Source organism: Bombina bombina, chromosome 1 (assembly GCF_027579735.1).
Source record: "Bombina bombina isolate aBomBom1 chromosome 1, aBomBom1.pri, whole genome shotgun sequence".
Lineage (NCBI taxonomy): Eukaryota > Metazoa > Chordata > Amphibia > Anura > Bombinatoridae > Bombina > Bombina bombina.
In genome coordinates this window covers 798,690,032-798,713,509 of record NC_069499.1, presented here as the reverse complement: position 1 = coordinate 798,713,509, position 23,478 = coordinate 798,690,032, and the positions used below count along the sequence as shown (strand labels likewise).

Here is a 23,478-nt window from a genome sequence, read left to right as displayed (position 1 = left end):
TATATATATATATATATATATATATATATATATATATACAGACACACACACAGTATGAGCTTCATTTGTAAAAGTTACACAGAAACTGTGAAGGCATAATCAGAATTTGAAAAATAACAATCCTAAATACTATGCTGTATACAAGATAAAATACAAAATAGCAAAGTTTAAATGTAATAACATTTAATCTGAAGTGTAAATTGATATAAAATAGAAAGCACAAAGTGTATATGCAGCAGAGTTTTTGTCATACAGTGCTACATTGCACTGGGCTTGTCTCTCCTTCACATATAGAAATGCAGGGAACGTCCCTTAGAAAAGCAAAGCAAAATCTGCCTTTTGAATATTTCACTAGGGATCTCGCAGTGCTGAAGAATCATTTTAGAATATCTCACCTGAGCGGAGAGGTTTTGAATATCAGGGCCTGCAAAGGGATTAAGCACACAGGTGAAGTATTACTTGGGACCCACAGTGCTTTGTGGGTCCCAAGCAGAACCCGCCACTGATCCAATCAGCAGCACTACTAGCACATCTGAGTCATGTGACTAGTACAGCCTATTTAATCAGCGGCATGGTTCCAATTAGGACCGGCAGTGCACCTCGGGTCGTGAACAGCAACACTTCTATTGTGTGTTTAACCGCTTTGCGGGGGTTAAATACACAGTAGAGCAGGGATGATAGTCGTAAAAATTACATGCTCTAACGGATTAGAGCATGTCATTTTTCGAATATTATGGCCCTTTAATGGTGATACTGGAGGGAGCATAAAGTAACTTAATATAACAACATTTAGGGAGTAGAGTATGTGTGTATAGGATACGTATCTCAGTTCCATCTATATAGCCCTTTATGTTGTTACTTGATGTAACAAAAGTCGTGATCGTTAGATATTCAGATGTCACAGTATCATAGTCAACAATACAATGTCGATGTCTTTGTTTCATAGTATGTACATCATTCAGAAGCATGTACAAATAAATAAGTAAATAGTTACTCACCCTGTTGCTGCTTTTATCTCAGTGTCCTGCATCGACTAGTTTGCTGTTTTGGAGCCAAAATATTTTTTAGTGGGTATTAGGCATCCGTGTATGTGAACGCGATCAAGTAACGGTTACACATGTAAAGGTCAGAAACAGCGTGAGTGACCAGGTCATCCAAACATGTTGGATGTGCACAACATAACTTTATATTAGATTGTGTTCACTGGCTGTGACGTTATATACATACATTGAGCCATTTGCTGCATTTTATTTGCAATACGAATAAAAGTTAAATTTTAACGGTCAATCCAGTCTCCATTCATCTGGGACTTTTTCTTATTGGTTTTCTTTATGAACAGTTTGTTTCTTTGTTTGAGGTTTCTCCCCATCACCAAATGGATGATTATTAACCCAGTTGTTTAGAGTCATCTCCTGCTCCATGTACTGTCACCCATAATATAAAGAAAAGCACAACAATTCTATCACCTTTTCATCAATCTGGCCAGTTCTTTATCACAAAAGAGGTAGTTCTTTTATTCCTTTATAAAAGTACCATGGTTAAAATGTCATATTATATAATGTATGTGTCTAGAGGAAATCTCTCTTCTGTTACTCCTCTCTCCCATTCTGTGATAGTAACACTTCTTTCCCTTTCAGGGCAGTGGGTTGTATCCTAGCTGAGCTCTTGGCTCACAAGCCTTTGCTTCCAGGAAGCTCAGAGATTCAACAGATAGACCTGATCATACAGCTGTTGGGAACACCAAGTGAAAATATATGGCCTGTAAGTTTATTGTTATCTAATATTCTCCACTGTGTCTTTTACATATGATGGTTTTATCTCACACCATTGTGACTGCATATGTCTGCTAGTCATTTGGATAGAGTTTAAAGGGATATGAATCATAGTCTGTTTCATGGTAAAATAAACACTAAGCAGTGGGTTAAACTTATTAGAAATAATTAAAAATATGTATTATTTATCATTTAAAATGATTTTATGGGTTTTTTTAACTTTATTTGTGCAGGGTCAATTATTTCTTGTCACAGCCTCACAAGGGGGCTGGGGGCTCTACAGAAAGGCATATCTAGCTTGATGTCATAAAATTATCATGAGCTTGCTTAATGTTTAGTAAATGCTAAAAAAAAACAGGACAAAAAAGTAGTTTTGGCTATGCTCAGAAGAGGCAGAATACAACTTAAGTTCTCAGCATGTCTGCTCCCTCATGTTACTATAGGCAGTGGCTACACTTATCATTTCTAAGTGCTTGTTTTGCAAGACAACAAGTAAGTTTTGTTTTTTTGTTTTTTAAACATATTTTTATTGTGTTACCTTGTTTTACATACAGTTAATATTCGGCTAGATTATGAGTTATGTGCTATAATGGGTGCATAAAGAACGCACTAAAATGAGCTGTACCGCACTTTCCATAGCGCTGCCATTACGAGTTACTGAAAAACTTCCTTGTGCTGTGCGTTATTGTGTGTTAAGCTCCATAACGCACAAAACTAACACTTGCGATCGTGGAATGGCAAGTCGCCGTAACGCAACCCCATTGATGTCTATGGGGAAAAGAAAATTAAGTTTAAACCCAACATAAACCCCCGCTTCCTGACTTTGCCGACACTAAATAAAGTTATTAACCCCTAATCCGCCGCTCCCTGACACTAAATAAAGTTATTAACCCTTATTCCGCCGCTCCCTAACATCGCCAACACTAAATAAAGCTATTATCCCTAAACCGCCGGCCCCCCTCATCACAAAACACTAAATTAAACTATTAAACCTAACACCCCCTAACTTTAAATTAAAAGTTACAATATAACTATCTTAAAATAAATAAAAACTTACCTGTGAAATAAAAAAAAAACTAAGATTAAACTAAATTAACCTAACATAACTATTCTAATAAAACTACGAAAAAAATAAAAAACCTAAATTACAAATTTTAAAAACCTAATTTCTTTTTATGACATGATGAGTCCACGGATCATCTCAATTACTAATGGGATATTCACCTCCTGGTCAGCAGGAGGCGGCAAAGAGCACCACAGCAGAGCTGTTAAATAGCTCCTCCTCTCCCTCCCACCCCAGTCATTCTCTTTGCCTGCGTTAGTGATAGGAAGTGGCAAAGTGAGGGAGTTCCTTAGCGATGAGAGAGGTATCCAAGATAATCCAGTGGGTGGAGACTCACTCTTGTTGTCTGTCGGCGATCCACATCCCAGGGGTGAAAAACTGGGAGGCGTACTTCCTGAGCAGGCAGACTTTTCATCCGGGGGAGTGGGAACTCCATCCGGATGTGTTTGCAAGCCTGATCCACAAGTGGGGTCAGCCGGAATTAGATCTCATGGCATCGCATCAGAATGCCAAGCTCCTGAGATACGGATCGAGGGCCAGGGATCCCCAGGCAGAAATAATAGTTGCCTTGGCGGTTCCTTGGACCTTCAGTCTAGCTTACCTGTTCCCTCCGTTTGCGCTTCTTCCTTCAGTGATTGCTCGAATCAAGCAGGAGAAGGCATCGTTGATACTCATTGCACCGGCCTGGCCTCTCAGGATTTGGTATGCAGATCTGGTGGACATGTCATCTCAACCACCTTGGAGTCTTCCGCTGAGGAAGGATTAATTCTGTTTACGCTGGGTTTTTCTGAATTGGTCATTGAGACCATGATCCAGGCTCGTAAACCTGTGACCAGAAGGATTTATTATAAGATATGGCATAAATATCTGTTTTGGTGTGAATCCAAAGGTTACTCATGAAGTAGAGTTAGGATTCCTAGGATTTTGTCTTTTCTCCAAGAAGGTTTGGAAAAAGGATTATCGACAAGTTCTTTGAAGGGTCAAATCTCTGCTTTATCTATTTTGTTGCATAAACGTCTTGCATTCAATCTTTTTGACGTTCAATCTTTTTGTCAGGCCTTGGTTAGGATTAGATTGTGCAAATGGAGATTACCACTGGAGATTACCACTGGCACTTATAAGGTAATAAGATAGGATTTATACTACCGTAACAAAGTGCAACTTATCTAAGTGTATTGTATAAAGAATTTTCTTGCGTGGGTCAAACGTGTTAAGTCTCTTAAAGGTATGTTGAATAAGTGAAAAAATATATGTAGAGAAAATATCTATAGAGGTGTATCAATGTGTTCAATAGATAAGTCTGTATATGCAGACAATATAACTGGTGTCCGTAAAATAAGAAGATAGATGTGATAGATAAGTCTGTATATACAGACAATATAAATGGTGTCCGTAAAATAAGGAGATAGATATGATATATAAAAATACCTTATTTAATTATCTTAAAACATATAAAAAACGATATACATATGAATTAGAACATAGGGACGTCTCCCTATAAGGACTAAGCAAGTTTATAGATAGTCACTTAGCCTTACAAGAGTTTAAGGCAATGAGAAGTTAAAACTTGATCAATATCGCCACTTTTAGGTGTGTAACAGTCATATTATGCAAACCGTAAGGTACCTTACAAATGTCTGTTGAAGATCGGAGACACTTCTGAGCTGGTGTACCACTTCTTTAAGCGTCCTTGTGTGTTGTACTCTTTCGCGGCTTGATACAAAAACGCAAGCCTCCGATGCTATTGGCTGTTGGAAATCACACCTCTCTTTTGATAGGCTGTGAGGGTGCACGCTGGATTTTATGCGTGTGAAGGTATTAGATGGTCTTTAACAAGATGTTTGGATGCAGCTTCGGCAAGCTTAAGCAAAGAAACTGGCAATATTTGGAATCCGCTGTTGTAGTAATGAAGTTTTATATCCAGTCATTAGCTGATCAGATCCTTGGTCCTCAATGTGGCTTTTGCTCCTAAATCATAGAAATTATAGAGTCCACTTGAGTGGCTGGATCGCAGCTTATAAGTGTAGAATGAATATAGGTATATCCAAATGTTGAAGTAAAAAGGTCTGGAGTAAATTCTATGCGTTTCACCCTCTGAGGGCTTTATCAAGATACTCCAGACAGGTTAGGTGCACCCTTATAAAGGTGATTCTTGCATTCTGGTTGGTTGAGTAATCAAGGCGGTTTGATAGATTCCATAAAGGCAACACCTTCTTCAATTTAAGGTGGACTTTTAATTTAAAGTCCACAGGTTTTATTTATTTTAAGATAGTTCTATTGTAACTTTTAATTTAAAGTTAGGGGGGGTGTTAGGTTTAGGGGTTGTTTAATTTAGTGTTTTGCGATATGGGGGGCTGGGGGATTAGGGGTTAATAGGTTTATATAGTGTTGGCGATATGGGGGGCCGGCGGATTAGAGGTTAATAGGTGTATATAGTGTTGGTGATCTGGGGGGCCTGCGGTTTTGGGTTAATAGGTTTATTTTAGTGTCGGCAGATTAGGGGTTAATAGGTTTAATATAGTGTTTGCGATGCATGAGGGTGGCGGTTTAGGGGTTAATAGGTAGTTTACGGGTGTTAGTGTACTTTATAACATTTTTGTTTTGCAAAATCCCTAACTACTGGTCCCAGATAGCGGAATGGATCGTGTTGGTATAGGCTGTAACGTAGGCATTTTAGCCAGAACGCACAACCTGTAATACGGTGCTATGGAAAATCCCACACTCAAACAGAATTTTTTGAGTGCGGAATGGAGGGTTGTGTTAAGGCTAAACTGCTTGTGTTACAGCCTATACCGCTGCGACTCGTAATATGCAATACCTGCCATGCCACGCGCAATGGCCAATTTTTCAGCGGTATAGATGTACCGCACCGTAACACACAACTCGTAATCTAGGTGATTGATAGAAAAGAACAATGGTTGTACATTTCAGAAATGAATAGTAGGACTTGTGTATATCATAAATGGCTTGTGGGCCTTACTTCATAAAGTCTGGTTATCAATTATATTTCTCTTAGCTATCGGGTATATTGAAATAGTGTCCATCGATTCAACTCTCTCCTTTTAAGGTTTAGGAAGTTGTGTCCTCTTGGTATAGTGATGACTTAAATAATAGTCCTTTTCTATTAGGTGACATTAAAGATTATCTCTGTATAGTGAAGTCTGGGAATATTACTTCCTCTAAGGAAAGTGCTATCTGATTCTTGCATACAGTGCTAAGCCAGTGGTAGATCATATGCCAGAATTTCTGTAGAAGTGCAGGTGTTGGCTGTTGACATTTTTTACAAGTTTGAGGTTCGCTGGATCCCTATTTCTGGTAGTCTTTGGGAGTGATGTATGCATTGTGTATGAGTTTCATATGTGATTCCCTTATATCCATTGAGAGGGTAGCTTTCCTGACAGTCTCAAGGCTACTGATAATTTAGGTGTCTATGATAGTTGATTCTAGTCTATTCGACCACTCTGTTGCCAATTTGTTTACCATTGTGGTGCCCAGTGTTTCTTGAAGCAGCCTATAGATGGGTGTTATAGAGCCAACGCCTTGTTTAGCCCAGTTAACTATCCTATCTACTTTTGTTGAGTGTGGTCCTATTTCATGTGAGTCAATTAATTCTCGTATGTAGTGTTTGACTTGTAGGTAGGCAAAATAATGTTGATGCGGTATGTCATATTTGTTTGCTAGTTCTGTGAAAGGTAATATTGCAGTATTGTCTTGTGTTAGTAGATGATGAATTTCTTTAATTCCTATTTCCTCCCATATTTTGAAGGGCTTGGTGGTAAGTCAGGGCCTAAAATTCGGGTTACCCCTAAGCGGTAAGTATTTAGACTTGTGTGGTGAGATAGATAAGTGTTAACATAATTTCTGCCAAGCCCTAATTGGGCCTGTGAATGGGGGAAGTCCTTGTATTTTTGGGTCTAACTTGTTTGTTGGTAAGTGTGGAAGGAGGGCTAGTGACCAGGGTTTGATAATCTCTCTTTCTAGTTCTAGTTCCGTGAATGTTTCAGTTTCTAACCACCAATCTATCACATATTTAGATTGTGCTGCCCAGTTATAATATTGGAGGTTAGGGAGGCCCAAGCCCCCCGTTCAAGAGGAAAACAGTTAATTTTTTTACTCCTATATATTTTCCCTTTCCATACAAAGCTAGTGATGGAGGAATTTAGTGTCTGTAAATCCAATTTTGTCAGTGGTTCTGGTATCATTTGAAACAAATAGAGTATTTTGGGGAATATTAACATTTTGATAAGGTTTACTCTCGCTGAGACAGCTAGAGGAAGGGGATTCCAAGTATTAAGTAGGGACTTGATTTCTAATATTAGTGGTTTGTTATTTAAGTCGTACCAAGAATCTATGTTGTTTGATAATTTAATTCCCAAATATGTAAAGTTTGTGGTTATTTGTTTTTAATCAAAGTTTCCAATTTTTTCATAGTGCTGTGTGGTGAGCCAGAGGAGTTCCGGTTTGGTTTTGTTTATTTGGTATCCTGAAAATTTCCGCAAAAAACGAGAGGTGTAATTCTGATTTTCCTATTTGTAAGGTAGTGACCCTGTTTCTAATCTTAATGGTCAATGGTTCAATTGCAAGGTCGAATAATAGGGGGGATAGTGGGCATCCCTGTCTGGTACCTTGTTAAGTGAAGAGGAAGGGGTTGTGTTTCTGTTTGAGTATTGACGTTGTGGGGTTTGTATAAATGGCCTTCATGGCAATTGTGAACTGGTCTCGAAATCCACATTTTTCTAGAACGGTGAATAAGTGGTCCCAAAAGACCTTATCAAAAGCTTTTTCCGTATCGAGCATTAGTAGGCATGCTTCCAGCAAGTCTCTCAGGTTGCCTTCTTTTTTCATTTTCCATAGTAAGACATAACCTATTGAAGTTTGCGCATATTACATACCGACAAACTATATTTCGCAAAGCCTGTTTGATCAGGGTGGATTAGGGTTGGTAATATTGGGGCTAGTCTGTTTGCTAGGAGTTTAGTTAATATCTTGTAATCGGTGTTGAGCAGTGAGATGGGTCTGTATGAGCTGGGGAGTTGCGGGTCTTTACCCGGTTTTGGTATAATGGTTATGGTGGCTTCTGCAAATCTATTGGAAAGTCAAGTGTCTACCTGCATGATACGATTGAATAAGTTAACTAGTGTGTCACTGATTTCTACCAGTAGTATTTTGAATAGTTTTCCTGGCATACCATTAGGGCTTGGGGTTTTCTGAGTCATAATGTTTTTGATAGTGTTAAGGACTTTGGTTAGGGTTATGGGTGCGTTTAGGGTGTTTATCTGATCTTCTGTCATGTGGGGCATGTGCAGTCCTTCTCAAAAGTTTTTGCGTTTCGTCTACAGGTTGGTCATTGTACAATTCTTTATAGTAATTGGCAAATACTGTCTGTATGTCTTTTTCACTTGTTACTGTCTATAATCGCCAAAATTGTGGTCTGTGCAAGAGTTTTGTGATATTTACCAGATATTTACCTTTTACGGTTTCTAAACCTATAGAATTTGGCTTGAGAGCGTGAGAGGGAGTATATTGCTTTTTGATTAAGAAAGGTGTCTCTGTTCATTTTTAGTTCTTTATATTTGAGTCTGTTAGAGTTAGTCGGGCACCGTAAATATTTGTTGTACGCATTTTTCACTTGTTTTAAAAGCAAGGCCTCCTTAAGTTTGGTCTTTTTGTTAATCCCTGCCGCGTAAGAAGTGATCACTCCTCTAAGTACTGCTGTGGCCTTTTCCCAAAAACACAAGTGGGTCGTTGTTGTGTTGGGCATTGACAGTTTGGTAAGTTTTGCATATGTAAATATGACCCTGGGGATAGTCTCCCTATGGGTGATGGGGGAAACCAGACGTGAACTCCTTGCCCAATGTGCTTAGAGGAATATGGCTGCACCTCACTGACGAGGCCCACAGAATGCCGAAACGATCGTCTGGGGTTGCCTTTTCCTTGTTCAGAGGAGCATTGCCCGGTATTTCAGGGCTGGACTGACCTTGTCGGCGGGATCAGACTGATATACTACAGGAAAGTTTTCCTCTGTGAAAAGCACAATTGGGCAGAAAGAAGCTACTTCCAGGTGGTAACCGGGCCATAGAACAAGCTATTGATGCTGCTGTTCGTTCCTAGTAGACTGCTTCTCTTTCTGTTTTGCAGTTTGGTAAGTTTGCCAATGTTGTGTTAGATATCTGAGGAGGTTGACGTCCTTATATAGATAATTAGGGAATCTCCACCTCACAGTGTAAGAGATGTGATTAGTTGAAATTGAGTGATATAGGAGCATGGTCTGAGAGGGTGATGGGGTGTATTTTAGTTTCTCTAATTCTAGCGCTAAATTAAGCCAAGAGCTTTTTTATCGTTGGTGTCGTATACTCCTACCATCACCAATGCGGGTTTTCAACCGTTAAGTGGGCAATAATAAAACGTCCCTCAGGGTCACTTTCTCGTTTAGTTATCGTGTAATTTAGATTTCTCTTGTTAAGTGTAGTCAGTCCACGGGTCATCCATTACTTATGGAATATATCTCTTCCTAACAGGAAGCTGCAAGAGGATCACCCAAGCAGAGCTGCTATATAGCTCCTCCCCTCACATGTCATATTCAGTCATTCTCTTGCAGCCTAACTAAAGATAGGTCGCTGTGAGAGGTCTGTGGTGTTTTTTAACTTAGTTTATTTCTACAATCAAAAGTTTGTTATTTTAAATGGCACCGGAGTGTGCTGTTTATTCTCAGGTAGCATTAGAAGAAAAATCTGCCTGCGTTTTCTATGATCTTAGCAGACGTAACTAAGATCCACTGGCTGTTCTCATCTGAGGAGTGAGGTAACTTCAGAGAAGGGGAATAGCATGCAGGGCCCCCCTGCAAATGAGGTATGTGCAGTAATTATTTTTCTGAGGAATGGAATTGACTGAGAAAATACTGCTGATACCAATGTAAAGTAAGTTCAGCCTTAAATGCAGTGATAGCGACTGGTATTAGGCTGATGAGTGTGTGTACACTGAATGTATTTTTCTAATGAATGGAATTGACTCTGAAAATACTGTTAATACTGAAATAATGTATGAGCCTTAACTGCAGTAAAAGCGACTGGTAGCAGGCTTATTAATAACAATTCATAACTTTTCAAATGTATGTTTAAAACGTTTACTGGCATGTTAATCGTTTTTTGTGAGGTACTTGGTGATAAAACTTATTGGGGCATGATTTTTACCACATGGCCATCTTTGTTTTCTGCATAGAAACAGTTTTCTGAGCTTCCCCACTGTTGTAATATGAGTGGGAGGGGCCTATTTTGCGCTTTTTTGCGCAGTAAAAATTCAGTCACAATCTGTCTACTTCATCCTCCATGATCCAGATCGTCTCTAGAGAGCTCAGGGGTCTTCAAAATTCATTTTGAGGGAGGTAATCAGTCACAGCAGACCTGTGACAGTGTGTTTTGACTGTGAGAAAAACGTTAATTATTAAATTGTTATCCGTTTTTGGGTATTAAGGGGTTAATCATCCATTTGCTGGTGGGTGCAATCCTTTGCTAACTTAATACATTTACTGTGAAAAATTGGTTGCTATAACTATTTTGGTTCATTGTTATTTCAACTGTGACAGCTTTTTGTGCTTCTTAAAGGCACAGTAGCGTTTTTTATATTGCTTGTAAATTTATTTAGAAAAGTATTTCCAAGCTTGCTAGTCTCATTGCTAGTCTGTTTAAACATGTCTGACACAGATGAATCTCTTTGTTCACTATGTTTAAAGGCCAATGTAGAGCCCAATAGAAATTTGTGTACTAATTGCATTGATGCTACTTTAAATAAAAGTCAATCTTTACATGTAAAGAAATTATCACCAGACAACGAGGGGGAAGTTATGCCGACTAACTCTCCTCACGTGTCAGTACCTTCGCCTCCCGCTCAGGAGGTGCGTGATTTTGTGGCGCCAAGTACATCAGGGAGGCCCTTACAAATCACTTTGCAAGACATGGCTACTGTTATGACAGAAGTATTATCTAAATTGCCAGAATTAAGAGGCAAGCGCGATAGCTCTGGGTTAAGGACAGAGCGCGCGGATGAGGTGAGAGCCATGTCAGATACTGCGTCACAGTTTGCAGAACGTGAAGACGGAGAGCTTCATTCTGTGGGTGACGGATCTGATCCAGGGAGACTGGATTCAGAGATTTCTAATTTTAAATTTAAGCTTGAGAACCTCCGCATATTGCTAGGGGAGGTATTAGCAGCTCTGAATGATTGTAACACGGTTGCAATTCCAGAAAAATTATGTAGGTTGGATAGATACTATGCGGTACCGGTGTGTACTGACGTGTTTCCTATACCTAAAAGGCTTGCAGAGATTATTAGCAAGGAGTGGGATAGACCTGGTGTGCCTTTTTCCCCTCCTCCCATATTTAGGAAAATGTTTCCTATAGACGCCACCACACGAGACTTATGGCAGACGGTCCCTAAGGTGGAGGGAGCAGTTTCTACTTTAGCTAAGCGTACCACTATCCCGGTGGAAGATAGCTGTGCCTTTTCAGATCCAATGGATAAGAAATTAGAGGGTTACCTTAAGAAAATGTTTGTTCAACAAGGTTTTATCTTACAGCCCCTTGCATGCATTGCGCCTGTCACTGCTGCAGCGGCATTCTGGTTTGAGTCTCTGGAAGAGGCCATTCGCACAGCTCCATTGGATGAAATTATGAACAAGCTTAAAGCACTTAAGCTAGCTAACGCATTTGTTTCTGATGCCGTCGTACATTTAACCAAACTTACGGCTAAGAACTCCGGATTCGCCATCCAAGCGCGCAGAGCTCTATGGCTTAAATCCTGGTCAGCTGACGTGACTTCTAAATCTAAATTGCTTAATATTCCTTTCAAAGGGCAGACCTTATTCGGGCCCGGCTTGAAAGAAATTATAGCTGACATTACGGGAGGTAAGGGCCATGCTCTACCTCAGGACAGGGCCAAATCAAAGGCCAAACAGTCTAATTTTCGTGCCTTTCGTAACTTCAAGGCAGGAGCAGCATCAACTTCCTCCGCTCCAAAACAGGAAGGAGCTGTTGCTCGTTACAGGCAGGTCTGGAAAGTTAACCAGTCCTGGAACAAGGGCAAGCAGGCCAAGAAACCTGCTGCTGCCCCCAAGACAGCATGAAGAGAGGGCCCCCTATCCGGAAACGGATCTAGTGGGGGGCAGACTTTCTCTCTTCGCCCAGGCTTGGGCAAGAGATGTCCAGGATCCCTGGGCGTTGGAGATCATATCTCAGGGATATCTCCTGGACTTCAAAACTTCTCCTCCACGAGGGAGATTTCATCTTTCAAGGTTATCAGCAAACCAAATAAAGAAAGAGGCGTTTCTACGCTGTGTACAAGACCTCTTACTAATGGGGGTGATCCACCCAGTTCCGCGGACGGAACACGGGCAGGGATTCTATTCAAATCTATTTGTGGTTCCCAAGAAAGAGGGAACCTTCAGACCAATCTTGGACTTAAAAATCCTAAACAAATTTCTAAGAGTTCCATCATTCAAAATGGAAACTATTCGAACCATCCTTCCCATGATCCAAGAGGGTCAGTACATGACCACAGTGGACTTAAAGGATGCCTACCTTCACATACCGATTCACAAGGATCATTATCGGTACCTAAGATTTGCTTTCCTAGACAGGCATTACCAGTTTGTAGCTCTTCCCTTCAGATTAGCTACGGCTCCAAGAATCTTTACAAAAGTTCTGGGCTCACTTCTGGCGGTACTAAGACCGCGAGGCATAGCGGTGACTCCGTACCTAGACGACATTCTGATACAAGCGTCAAGTTTTCAAACTGCCAAGTCTCATACAGAGATAGTTCTGGCATTTCTGAGGTCGCATGGGTGGAAGGTGAACGTGGAAAAGAGTTCTCTATTACAACTTACAAGAGTTCCCTTTCTAGGGACTCTTATAGATTCTGTAGAGATGAAAATTTACCTGACAGAGGCCAGGTTATTAAAACTTCTAAATGCTTGCCGTGTCCTTCATTCCATTCCACACCCGTCAGTAGCTCAGTGCATGGAAGTAATCGGCTTAATGGTAGCGGCAATGGACATAGTACCATTTGCGCGCCTGCATCTCAGAACGCTGCAATTGTGCATGCTAAGTCAGTGGAACAGGGATTACTCAGATTTGTCCCCCCTACTAAATCTGGATCAAGAGACCAGAGATTCTCTTCTATGGTGGCTTTCTCGGCCACATCTGTCCAAGGGGATGACCTTTCACAGGCCAGATTGGACGATTGTAACAACAGACGCCAGCCTTCTAGGCTGGGGCGCAGTCTGGAACTCCCTGAAAGCTCAGGGATTATGGACTCAGGAGGAGAAACTCCTCCCAATAAATATTCTGGAATTAAGAGCAATATTCAATGCTCTCCTAGCTTGGCCTCAGTTAGCAACTCTGAGGTTCATCAGATTTCAGTCGGACAACATCACGACTGTGGCTTACATCAACCATCAAGGGGGAACCAGAAGTTCCCTAGCGATGTTGGAAGTCTCAAAGATAATTCGCTGGGCAGAGTCTCACTCTTGCCGCCTGTCAGCGATTTACATCCTAGGCGTGGAGAACTGGGAGGCGGATTTTCTAAGTCGCCAGACTTTTCATCCGGGGGAGTGGGAACTTCATCCGGAGGTCTTTGCTCAACTGATTCATCGTTGGGGCAAACCAGATCTGGATCTCATGGCGTCTCGTCAGAATGCCAAGCTTCCTTGTTACGGATCCAGGTCCAGGGACCCGGGAGCGGTGCTGATAGATGCTCTGACAGCCCCTTGGGTCTTCAACATGGCTTATGTGTTTCCACCATTCCCGATGCTTCCTCGTTTGATTGCCAAGATCAAACAGGAGAGAGCTTCGGTGATTCTGATAGCGCCTGCGTGGCCACGCAGGACCTGGTATGCAGACCTAGTGGACATGTCGTCCTGTCCACCGTGGTCTCTGTCTCTGAGACAGGACCTTCTAATTCAGGGTCCTTTCAACCATCCAAATCTAATTTCTCTTAGGCTGACTGCATGGAGATTGAACTCTTGATTCTATCAAAGCGTGGCTTCTTGGAGTCGGTTATTGATACCTTAATACAGGCTAGGAAGCCTGTTACCAGAAAAATTTACCATAAGATATGGCGTAAATATTTATATTGGTGCGAATCCAAGAGTTACTCATGGAGTAAGGTTAGGATTCCTATGATATTGTCCTTTCTACAAGAGGGTTTAGAAAAGGGCTTATCTGCTAGTTCGTTAAAGGGACAGATTTCTGCTCTGTCTATTCTTCTACACAAACGTCTGGCTGAAGTTCCAGACGTTCAGGCTTTTTGTCAGGATTTAACTAGGTTTAAGCCTGTGTTTAAGACTGTTGCTCCGCCGTGGAGCTTAAACTTAGTTCTTAATGTTCTTCAAGGCGTCCCATTTGAACCCCTTCATTCCATTGATATCAAGCTGTTATCCTGGAAGGTTTTGTTTTTGATGGCTATTTCCTCGGCTCGAAGAGTCTCTGAGTTATCTGCCTTACATTGTGATTCTCCTTATCTGATTTTTCATTCAGACAAGGTAGTTCTGCGTACTAAACCTGGGTTCTTACCTAAGGTAGTTACTAACAGGAATATCAATCAAGAGATTGTTGTTCCATCACTGTGTCCTAACCCTTCTTCAAAGAAGGAACGACTTTTGCATAATCTGGACGTAGTCCGTGCCCTGAAGTTCTATTTGCAGGCAACTAAAGATTTTCGTCAAACTTCTTCCCTGTTTGTCGTTTACTCTGGACAGAGAAGAGGTCAAAAGGCTTCGGCTACCTCTCTCTCTTTTTGGCTTCGTAGCATAATACGTTTAGCCTATGAGACTGCTGGACAGCAGCCTCCTGAAAGGATTACAGCTCATTCTACTAGAGCTGTGGCTTCCACCTGGGCCTTTAAAAATGAGGCCTCTGTTGAACAGATTTGCAAGGCTGCGACTTGGTCTTCGCTTCACACCTTTTCAAAATTTTACAAATTTGACACTTTTGCTTCTTCGGAGGCTATTTTTGGGAGAAAGGTACTTCAGGCAGTGGTTCCTTCTGTTTAATGTTCCTGCCTTGTCCCTCCCTTCATCCGTGTACTTTAGCTTTGGTATTGGTATTCCATAAGTAATGGATGACCCGTGGACTGACTACACTTAACAAGAGAAAACATAATTTATGCTTACCTGATAAATTTATTTCTCTTGTAGTGTAGTCAGTCCACGGCCCGCCCTGTCTTTAAGGCAGATCTAAATTTTAATTAAACTCCAGTCACCACTGCACCCTATGGTTTCTCCTTTCTCGTCTGCTTTGGTCGAATGACTGAATATGACATGTGAGGGGAGGAGCTATATAGCAGCTCTGCTTGGGTGATCCTCTTGCAGCTTCCTGTTAGGAAGAGATATATTCCATAAGTAATGGATGACCCGTGGACTGACTACACTACAAGAGAAATAAATTTATCAGGTAAGCATAAATTATGTTTTTTGCGAATTAGTATGGCTGCCCATCGCTCTCTGTGCATTTTATATGCGGTGTGAATTACCTCTGCTACCCACATCTGTGGTGTTCTCGTGTGTTTAAGTGCATTTCCTCTAGTATCGCTTTGTCAGCTCTTTGAGATTTCAGGTAGTTTGGAATGGCTTTTCTCTTTATGGGGGAGGTGATACCTCCCACATTCCATGCCATCACCTTAAGTGCTCTGTCATGGGATGGGATAGGGTGCTGTGTGTATGGTAATATGGGTGTCACAATGTATGTCATAAGTTGTGGTGAGACTTACATCTGGAGGAAATAGCATCACTATCTGGGGATCCTCAGCTAGTAGTCGTTGTGTTGGGGGCTCCAAGGACCAAAGTGTCGGATGAATAGATTACTATAAGGTAAGAGAGAAATGTGAGTAAACCAAATATTTTGCAGGGTACAGAAAGAAAAAAACAACAACAAAAATAACCAAAACAACATTTAAATAACAATTACTGAGGGAACCTTGTGTAGAGGGTATGTACTCTTTTCCATCTTGATGGGAGGAGAGTCCAGTGCTTCATTCATTACTTGTGGGAAATAAGAACCTGGCCACCAGGAGGAAACAAAGACACCCCAGTCAAAGGCTTAAATACCTCCTCCACTCCCCTCATCCCACAGTAATTTTTTGCCTTTCGTCACAGGAGGTTGGCAGAGAAGTGTCGGAAGATTTGGAGTAGTCTCTTATGGAGGGTAGTACTCTTTGAAATGGGACTGGAGTTTTAAGTAATCCTGTCAGCCTCTCAGTGAGAGCATGGATGAAAATTAGAGTCCGGAGATGCATCTCTGCGAAACCATCCAGGCTCATGTTAACAGCTCCTTGGCAATCAGCGTTGATGAGTTTCGCTGCCTGCCTTTATTAACTCAAGTCCATGTCAGGAGCAATGCTGCTAACCTGTCACACCTAAAGGGCCATGTTCCTGTTACACGGCATAGATCTGGTATTCATTTATACACATATGATAACGCAAGAAGACAGGGTCACAGTGTGTCTCCTTTTATCTGTATAGAATCATGGGTTATTATCCCTGAAAATGGGATTATTGAACAGGGGGGATTTATGCATAATATCTTTATTGTGTTAATGCTACGTCATGTGTGATATGAGGCTCTAGCAATGTGTGAACAGTCAGGTGAAGATTGGCATGTTTTCTCTATAGTGCAGGGGCGGTCCTGCATGACATTCCATGTGACTGGGTGTGGCCTCTCTAACTTCCTCTTTCCTGATCGGCATATGCGGGAGACATAACGGTTTTTCCATGGTTCGGGTCATAGGAGGTGGTGAGTGCCCCGGCCATTGGTGTATAAAGGTGCCATTTAATCTATCAAAGTCCGTATTAAATGCGCAAGCTATGGAGGACTCTGATATGTTAGAAGATACTTCCTCTTTAATTAAATCTAATACCTGTATTTATTGTGAGGAGGTACAGGTTGATCCGCCTGCTCAACTGTGTTCGATATGCTTTGATAAGCTTGCAATATCTAAAAAGAATAAGATATTTAGTACTACTGAGCCGTCCACCTCTGATGGTTCTCTGTCCCGCGAGGTGCGTTCCCAACATTCATCTCCGACTACACATGTAGCTCCCCAAGGCCCTACTTATCAGGGCCTCGTGGCCGCCAGATTTCGCTGCCCAGTTGCAAGAGGCAGTTTCTGCGGCCTTCCATGCCCTACCACGCCCTGCGAAGTGCAAGCGAAGGGAAATACATAGCCTTCCGTTCCAGGGGTCATCTACTCCGTTGGATGTCTCCCTGCGAAGCGCAAGCGAAGGGAAATACATAGCCTTCCGTCCCAGGGGTCATCTACTCCGTTGGATGTCTCTTAGAGATTATCCGATAAAGAGGACGCCTCCGACTCGTCGGAGGGCGCTCTCTCTGGGACGGAAACGGCGTCTTCTAGACCTCCGGCTACGGAGGAGCCAGATTTTACGTTTAAGATGGAGCATTTGCGCTTTTTACTGAAAGAAGTGCTTACTACGTTGGAGGTTCCGGAACCGAAACTTCCGGAAGAACCTTCGAGGACAGGGTGGTGCCTCAGACCTTCCCAGTTCCCGTGAAGATGGCTACGATTATTAAGAATGAGTGGGAGAAACTAGGCTTGTCCTTTTCTCCATCTACCTCTTTTAAAAAGCTGTTCCCCGTTCCGGACTCTAAGCTTGAGCTATGGGGGACATTCCTAAGGTGGATGGAGCTATCTCCACGCTCGCTAAGCGTATGACTTCCCCCTTGAGGATAGTTGATCGTTCAAAGAGCCCATGGATAAAAAGTTAAAATCTATGTTGAGAAAGATGTTCCAACTCATGGGGTTTGTTTTCCAACCGGCAGCGGCTATCGCTGCAGTGGCTGGAGCGGCTACCTATTGGTGTGACGCACTGTCAGCTATGGTTGAGGTTGAGACTCCCCTCGAGGAGATACAGGAAAATATTAAGGCCTTAAGGGTCGCAAATTCTTTTATCTGTGATGCAAATATGCAGGTTATTCTCCTAAATGCTAAGACATCAGTTTTCTCTGTTCTAGCCCGTAGGGCTCTGTGGTTAAAGTCGTGGTCTGCGGACATGACTTTCAAGTCTTGATTACTATCCCTTCCGTTTCAGAGGAAAGTTCTTTTTGGTCCAGGCCTGGACTCTATCATATCCACGGTCACGGGAGGCAAGGGTGCTTTCCTTCCGCAGGATAAGAAGAATAAGCCTAAGGGCTCTACTATTCGTCCCTTTCGTACGGACAAGTCTCAACGCCAGCAGGATCCTTGAGTTCTGGAGGTTATCACCCAGGGTTACAGGATAGGGTTCAAGACTCATCCGCCCAGGGGCAGATTCCTCCTGTCAAACCTATCATCAAGACCAGAGAAGAGAGACGCCTTTCTAGAGTGTTTGAGGGATCTCTCATCTCTCTGAGTAATCGTCCCAGTACCTCTAGCAGAAAGAGGTCTATGGTACTATTCAAACCTTTTCATGGTCCCAAAGAAGGAGGGCACGTTCCACCGAATTCTGGACCTAAAGTGCCTAAACAAGTTTCTGTCAGTCCCATTGTTCAAAATGGAGATGATCAGATCGATTCTGCCCCTAGTTCAAGAGGATGACAATAGACTTGAAGAATGCCTACCTTCACGTGCCAATCCACAAGGACCAAGTCAGGCTCCTAAGATTCGCATTTCTGGACCAACACTTTGTAACCCTACCATTCGGTCTGGCGACTGCCCCAAGAGTCTTTACGAAGGTTCTGTGGGCGCTGCTCGTGGAAGCCAGAGGTATTGCGGTGGCTCCTTATCTGGACGATATTCTGGTCCTGGCTCTGTCCGGCAGTCTCACGGAGGACCACTCGAGGGCTCTTCTCCTTTGATCCCATGGATGGAAGATAAATGAAGGAAAGAGCTCTCTGGTTCCCAGCAACAGGGTGAAGTTCCTGGGTACAATAATAGATTTGTGAGGTAATAATAAACCTAGTAAGTGGATCACAACTGCAGACAACAAATAGAGAGTTATAGTATAGGTCTTTATATGGTATTCACAGTTCTTTAGTTGATGGCTTGATTTGTTTGTTACAGGAGAGAGATTCGTCAAGGTCCTGTATTTGGATGCACAATGAAACTGTGGTTAGGTCAGAGCTATGGGAGTGGAATCCCTTTTATTAGATGAGATGTTTAAAGTCCGTTTTATGTGACAGACAAGTAGTTCTTTTTTGGCACTGAGCGAACTAGGAGAATTACAGCTGATATGTGTGTTGCTTACACGTAGTTCCTGCAACAGAGGCAAAATACAGTGTAAAGAGATTGCTCCGTGAGATCCGCTATGACGCAGTGCTGGGGGTGTGTGAGGATCTACCAATTGGATGCGCTGAACTGCTGACAGTCTTATATTGGAGGATGAGCAACCAGAGTTTTACGGGTTATGCAGCTGTTGAGCTGTGTGATTCAAGGCAATAGTAAGAGATGATTCTTGAGTCCTGGAGTACCTTTATATGTATTTCTATGCGGTACCTTATGTTGGGATCTCTGCTTAGGAAACCGCTATGGCGGTAAAGTCTGGTTGTCAAACAGCTGCAGTGCTGCAGGAATAACGTGCATGTTAGCCGAGTTTATAAAGTCCCGAGAAAGCTGTAGGAAAGGTATCCGGAGACGAGCAGGGATTATCAATCAGTTCAGTAGGTGATATCCAGCAGGAATTATCTAAATCTTACGAAAAAGACAGATTAGAACAGTAAAAGCCAGGAGAGTTTAGGGAAGAGCTTGTTCAGACAAACGTTAACTCTACTCTGCTAAACAATTAATTGCAAGGTCTGTGAGGGAGGTGCAAGGTTTTGTAGGGAAGGTTTACAGGTGTATACACCAGAGCAAAAGTTCCTGACAAGATTCCATATCTATGAAGATATTCTTGACAGATCAGAGACGTTCCAAGATTGCGTCCAGCTGTCTTGTCCTTCAGACCTCCTCAAGGCCATCTGTGGCCAGGTGTATGTAGGTGATCGGGCTCATGGTTTCCAGCATAGATGTCATTCCTTTCGCCAGATTCCATCTCAGACCTCTGCAGTTATGCATGTTGAGACAATGGAATGGTGATCACTTAGATCTATCCCAGCAAATATCTCTAGACAATCGAGCGAGGGAATCCCTCTCTTGGTGGGTCTGTACAGGACAGCTGTCCCAGGGGACATCCTTCTTGAGACCATCCTGGAAGATTGTGACCACGTATACAAGTCTTTCAGGTTGGGGAGCTGTTTGGGGTGCCAGAAGGGCACAGGGCAGGTGGACTCAGGAGGAGTGGACCCTACCGATAAATATCCTGGAACTAAGAGCAATATTCAACGCACTGAGGGCTTGGCCCCTCTTGGAGTCGTTCTGCTTCATCAGATTCCAGTCGGACAACATTACCTCAATGGCGTACATAAACCATCAGGGGGGAACGAGGAGCTCCCTAGCCATGAGGGAGGTGTCTCGGATTCTGGAATGGGCAGAGACCCACAGCTGTTCGCTCTCAGCGATCCACATTTCCTCAGCAGGCAATCGTTTCACCCCAGGGAATGGTCTCTCCATCCCAAGGTGTTTGCGGAGATCTTCAAAAGATGGGGGACACCGGAGATAGATTTAATGGCGCCCATACTCAACTTCAAGTTACCCAGATACGGGTCGCGGTCCAGGGATCCCGAGGCAGAGCTGATAGATGCCTTTGCGGTTCCTTGGGAGTTCAACCTGATTTACATTTTTCCCCCATTGCCACTTCTTCCTCGAGTGGTGGTCCGCATCAAACGGGAGCAAGCTTCGACCATTCTGATTGCTCCGTTGTGGCCATGGAGAAGGTGGTTTGCGGATCTGGTGGGAATGTCGTCGTCTCCTCCATGGAGGTTACCCTGTCACAGAGATCTGCTGGTTCAGGGTCCTTTTCTCCACCAAAAACTCGAATCTCTGAGGCTGACTGCGTGGAGATTGAACACCTAGTCTTGGCCAAGAGAGAGTTCTCGGAGAGAATGATTCATACTCTCATTCAGGCCAGGAAACCGGTCACTTGTCACATCTATCATAGGGTGTGGAGGACCTATTTATCCTGGTTTGAGGAACATGGATATCACTGGCACATAATTCCAGGATTGCGGCTTTTCTTCAAAATGGTCTGGATAAGGGCCTTGCCACCATTTCCTTTAAAGGGACAGATTTTGACCTTATTGGTTCTGTTACAAAAGAAGCTAGCGGAGCTTCCTGATATTCAGTCCTTTGTTCAGGCTTTGTCCAGAATCAGACCGGTATAGACCTTCTGCTCCTCCTTGGAGCTTGAACTTGGTTCTTAATGTTTTGCAGAGGGCTCTGTTTGAGCCTATGCATGCACTTGACATTAAGATTCTTTCCTGAAAGGTTCTATTTCTTCTGGCTATTGCATCGGCTCGCAATCTGAGCCCCCTTACCTGTTTTTTCACGCTGATAAGGCTGTGCTTCGCACTGGATTGGGATTTCTTCCCAAGGTGGTGTCAGATGGTAACATCAATCAGGAGATAGTAGTTCCTTCCTTGTGTCCTAACCATTCTTTGTCTAAGGAAAGGTTCCTGCATAACTTGGATGTGGTTCGAGCCTTGGAGTTTTAGCTTCTGGCCACGAAAGATTTCAGACAGACATTGTCCTTGTTTGTTGTGTATTCAGGGAAGCGTAGGGGGCAGAGGGCCTCTTCCACTTCTCTGTCTTTTTGGTTGAGGGGCATTATCCGTTTGGCCTATAAGACAGCGGGACATAAGTCTCCTCAGAGGATTACGGCTCACTCAACTAGAGCTGTGGCCTCTTCTTGGGCCTTTAAGAACTAGGCCTCTGTGAAGCTGATTTGTAAGGCGGCTACTTGTTCTTCCTCACATACTTTTACATAGTTTTACAAATTTGATGTTTTTGCTTCGGCGGAAGCTGTTTTGGGAGAAAGGTTCTGCAGGCTGTGGTGCCCTCAGTATAGGGTCTGCCTCCTTTTACCCTCCTGTTTTTGTTCATTCAGTGTCCTCTACAGCTTGGGTATTTGTTCCCACAAGTAATGAATGAAGAAGTGGACTCTCCTCCCATTAAGATGGAAAACATAAATTATGCTTACCTGATAATTTAATTTCCATCTGTGGGAGGAGAGTCCACTGCTCCTGCCCGTTTGCTCAGGTGGGCGGACCTAAATTTAATATTATTCTTCTGGCACCATTTATACCCTGATATTTCTTCTACTGTTCCTTGTTCCCTTGGCAGAATGACTGGGGGATGAGGGGAGTGGGGGAGGTACTTAAGCCTTTGGCTGGGGTGTCTTTGCCTCCTCCTGGTGGCCAGGTTCTTATTTCCCACAAGTAATGAATGAAGCAGTGGACTCTCCTCCCACAGATGGAAATTAAATTATCAGGTAAGCATACTTTATGTTTTTTTCATTTTACACATCAAGTCCCTCTCCATAAGAGTAGAGGGAATCTTTTATCTTTAAGGTATATATGTGATAAATACTTCCCTCTGTTTGAGGGGAGGTTTTTAGTCTTTATCTCCTATTGAAAGTAGGGATTTTGTCCTCTTAATCAGGTAGCGTTAGATTCTGCTGATGATCTCTTTCCTTCTTCCATCTCTTCTTTAGCCAGGTAAATATGTAAGCTTTTCGTTGAGTCAAAGAATTTGGGTCCTCAAGAGGTTTGTAACTTCAGCTTTGCTGGAAAGAGTAAAGACACAGAGAGCCCCTTCTCCAGAAGTTGTCTGCAATATGGAGAGAATTCTTTCTGCCGTTTGGCTATTTCTGCAGAGTAGTCCTGGAACAGGTAGACACGTTTACCCTCATATTCCAGGGCTGGTGATTGTCTGTATACACTAAGAATCTGGATGTTGTCCTTGAAGTTCAAATATTTTACCATCACCTATCTTGGCGGTCCATTTAGGTTGATTTGACGTCCTGGCAGTCCCACTCTTTCCACCTCAAAGGGGGTATTTTCTTCAGGTATTTTTAACAGGCGGGGTAGAATGTTCTCCACAAAGTTCAAAAGAGCAGTATTGGGTATGGATTTGGGTAGGCCCACTATTCTCAGATTATTACGACTGACCAATTTTCTAAGTCATCCACTTTATCCATGAGAATTTTATTCTGTTTCTGTAGGTTTGTGAAACTAAGCAAAGTTTCCTGTTGTCTGTCCTCTTTGCTCTGCTTGGACCAATCTTGTGTTGAATGCCTTAAATTCTGAGTTTAGTGAGTCCACTCCAGTCTGGAGTCTTTACATTTGTGGCTTGAAGAGGGCTGAAAGTTGTGACACTATGGGCGTGTCTTGGGGTTCTTGGTTATAATTTTCTGATGTGGGGCGCTCCGATCCTGATGTTTCAGGTTGATGTTTAGATTTCCTCTCAGTCTGCTTCTGTCTGTGCGACATTCTGTCCGTCTGTTTATTATACGTATCGTAATACTTAAAGGGACATGGTCTGTAAGGAATATCCACATGGATATGGAGTCTATTATAGTACCCAAGAAAAAACCCTGGTACTAGGAACAAGAAAAAACTCCTTACCAAATAAATCTTTCATCCATGAAATCAAAGAGAAACCCGAATGTCTGCTGCCAGACTACAGGATGGTGCTTGAACCAGAATCTAGTCCAAGAATGGAGCTACAGCTGCACCTCAGGTTCAGGTAACTGTAAGCATAACCCCTAGAACCTTCCGAAATAATCTT

The 23,478-nt window shown here is 42.6% G+C and overlaps 1 protein-coding gene across 1 annotated transcript in view; it reads left to right on the top strand.

Moving 5' to 3' along the window:
* CDK10 (cyclin dependent kinase 10) overlaps positions 1-23,478 on the top strand; it is an 83,729-nt gene that overhangs the window by 42,793 nt on the left and 17,458 nt on the right. The window contains exon 10 of the mRNA XM_053699363.1: positions 1,638-1,761. Coding sequence (XP_053555338.1) covers positions 1,638-1,761 — 124 coding nt within the window. The remainder of the gene's footprint in view (positions 1-1,637; positions 1,762-23,478) is intronic.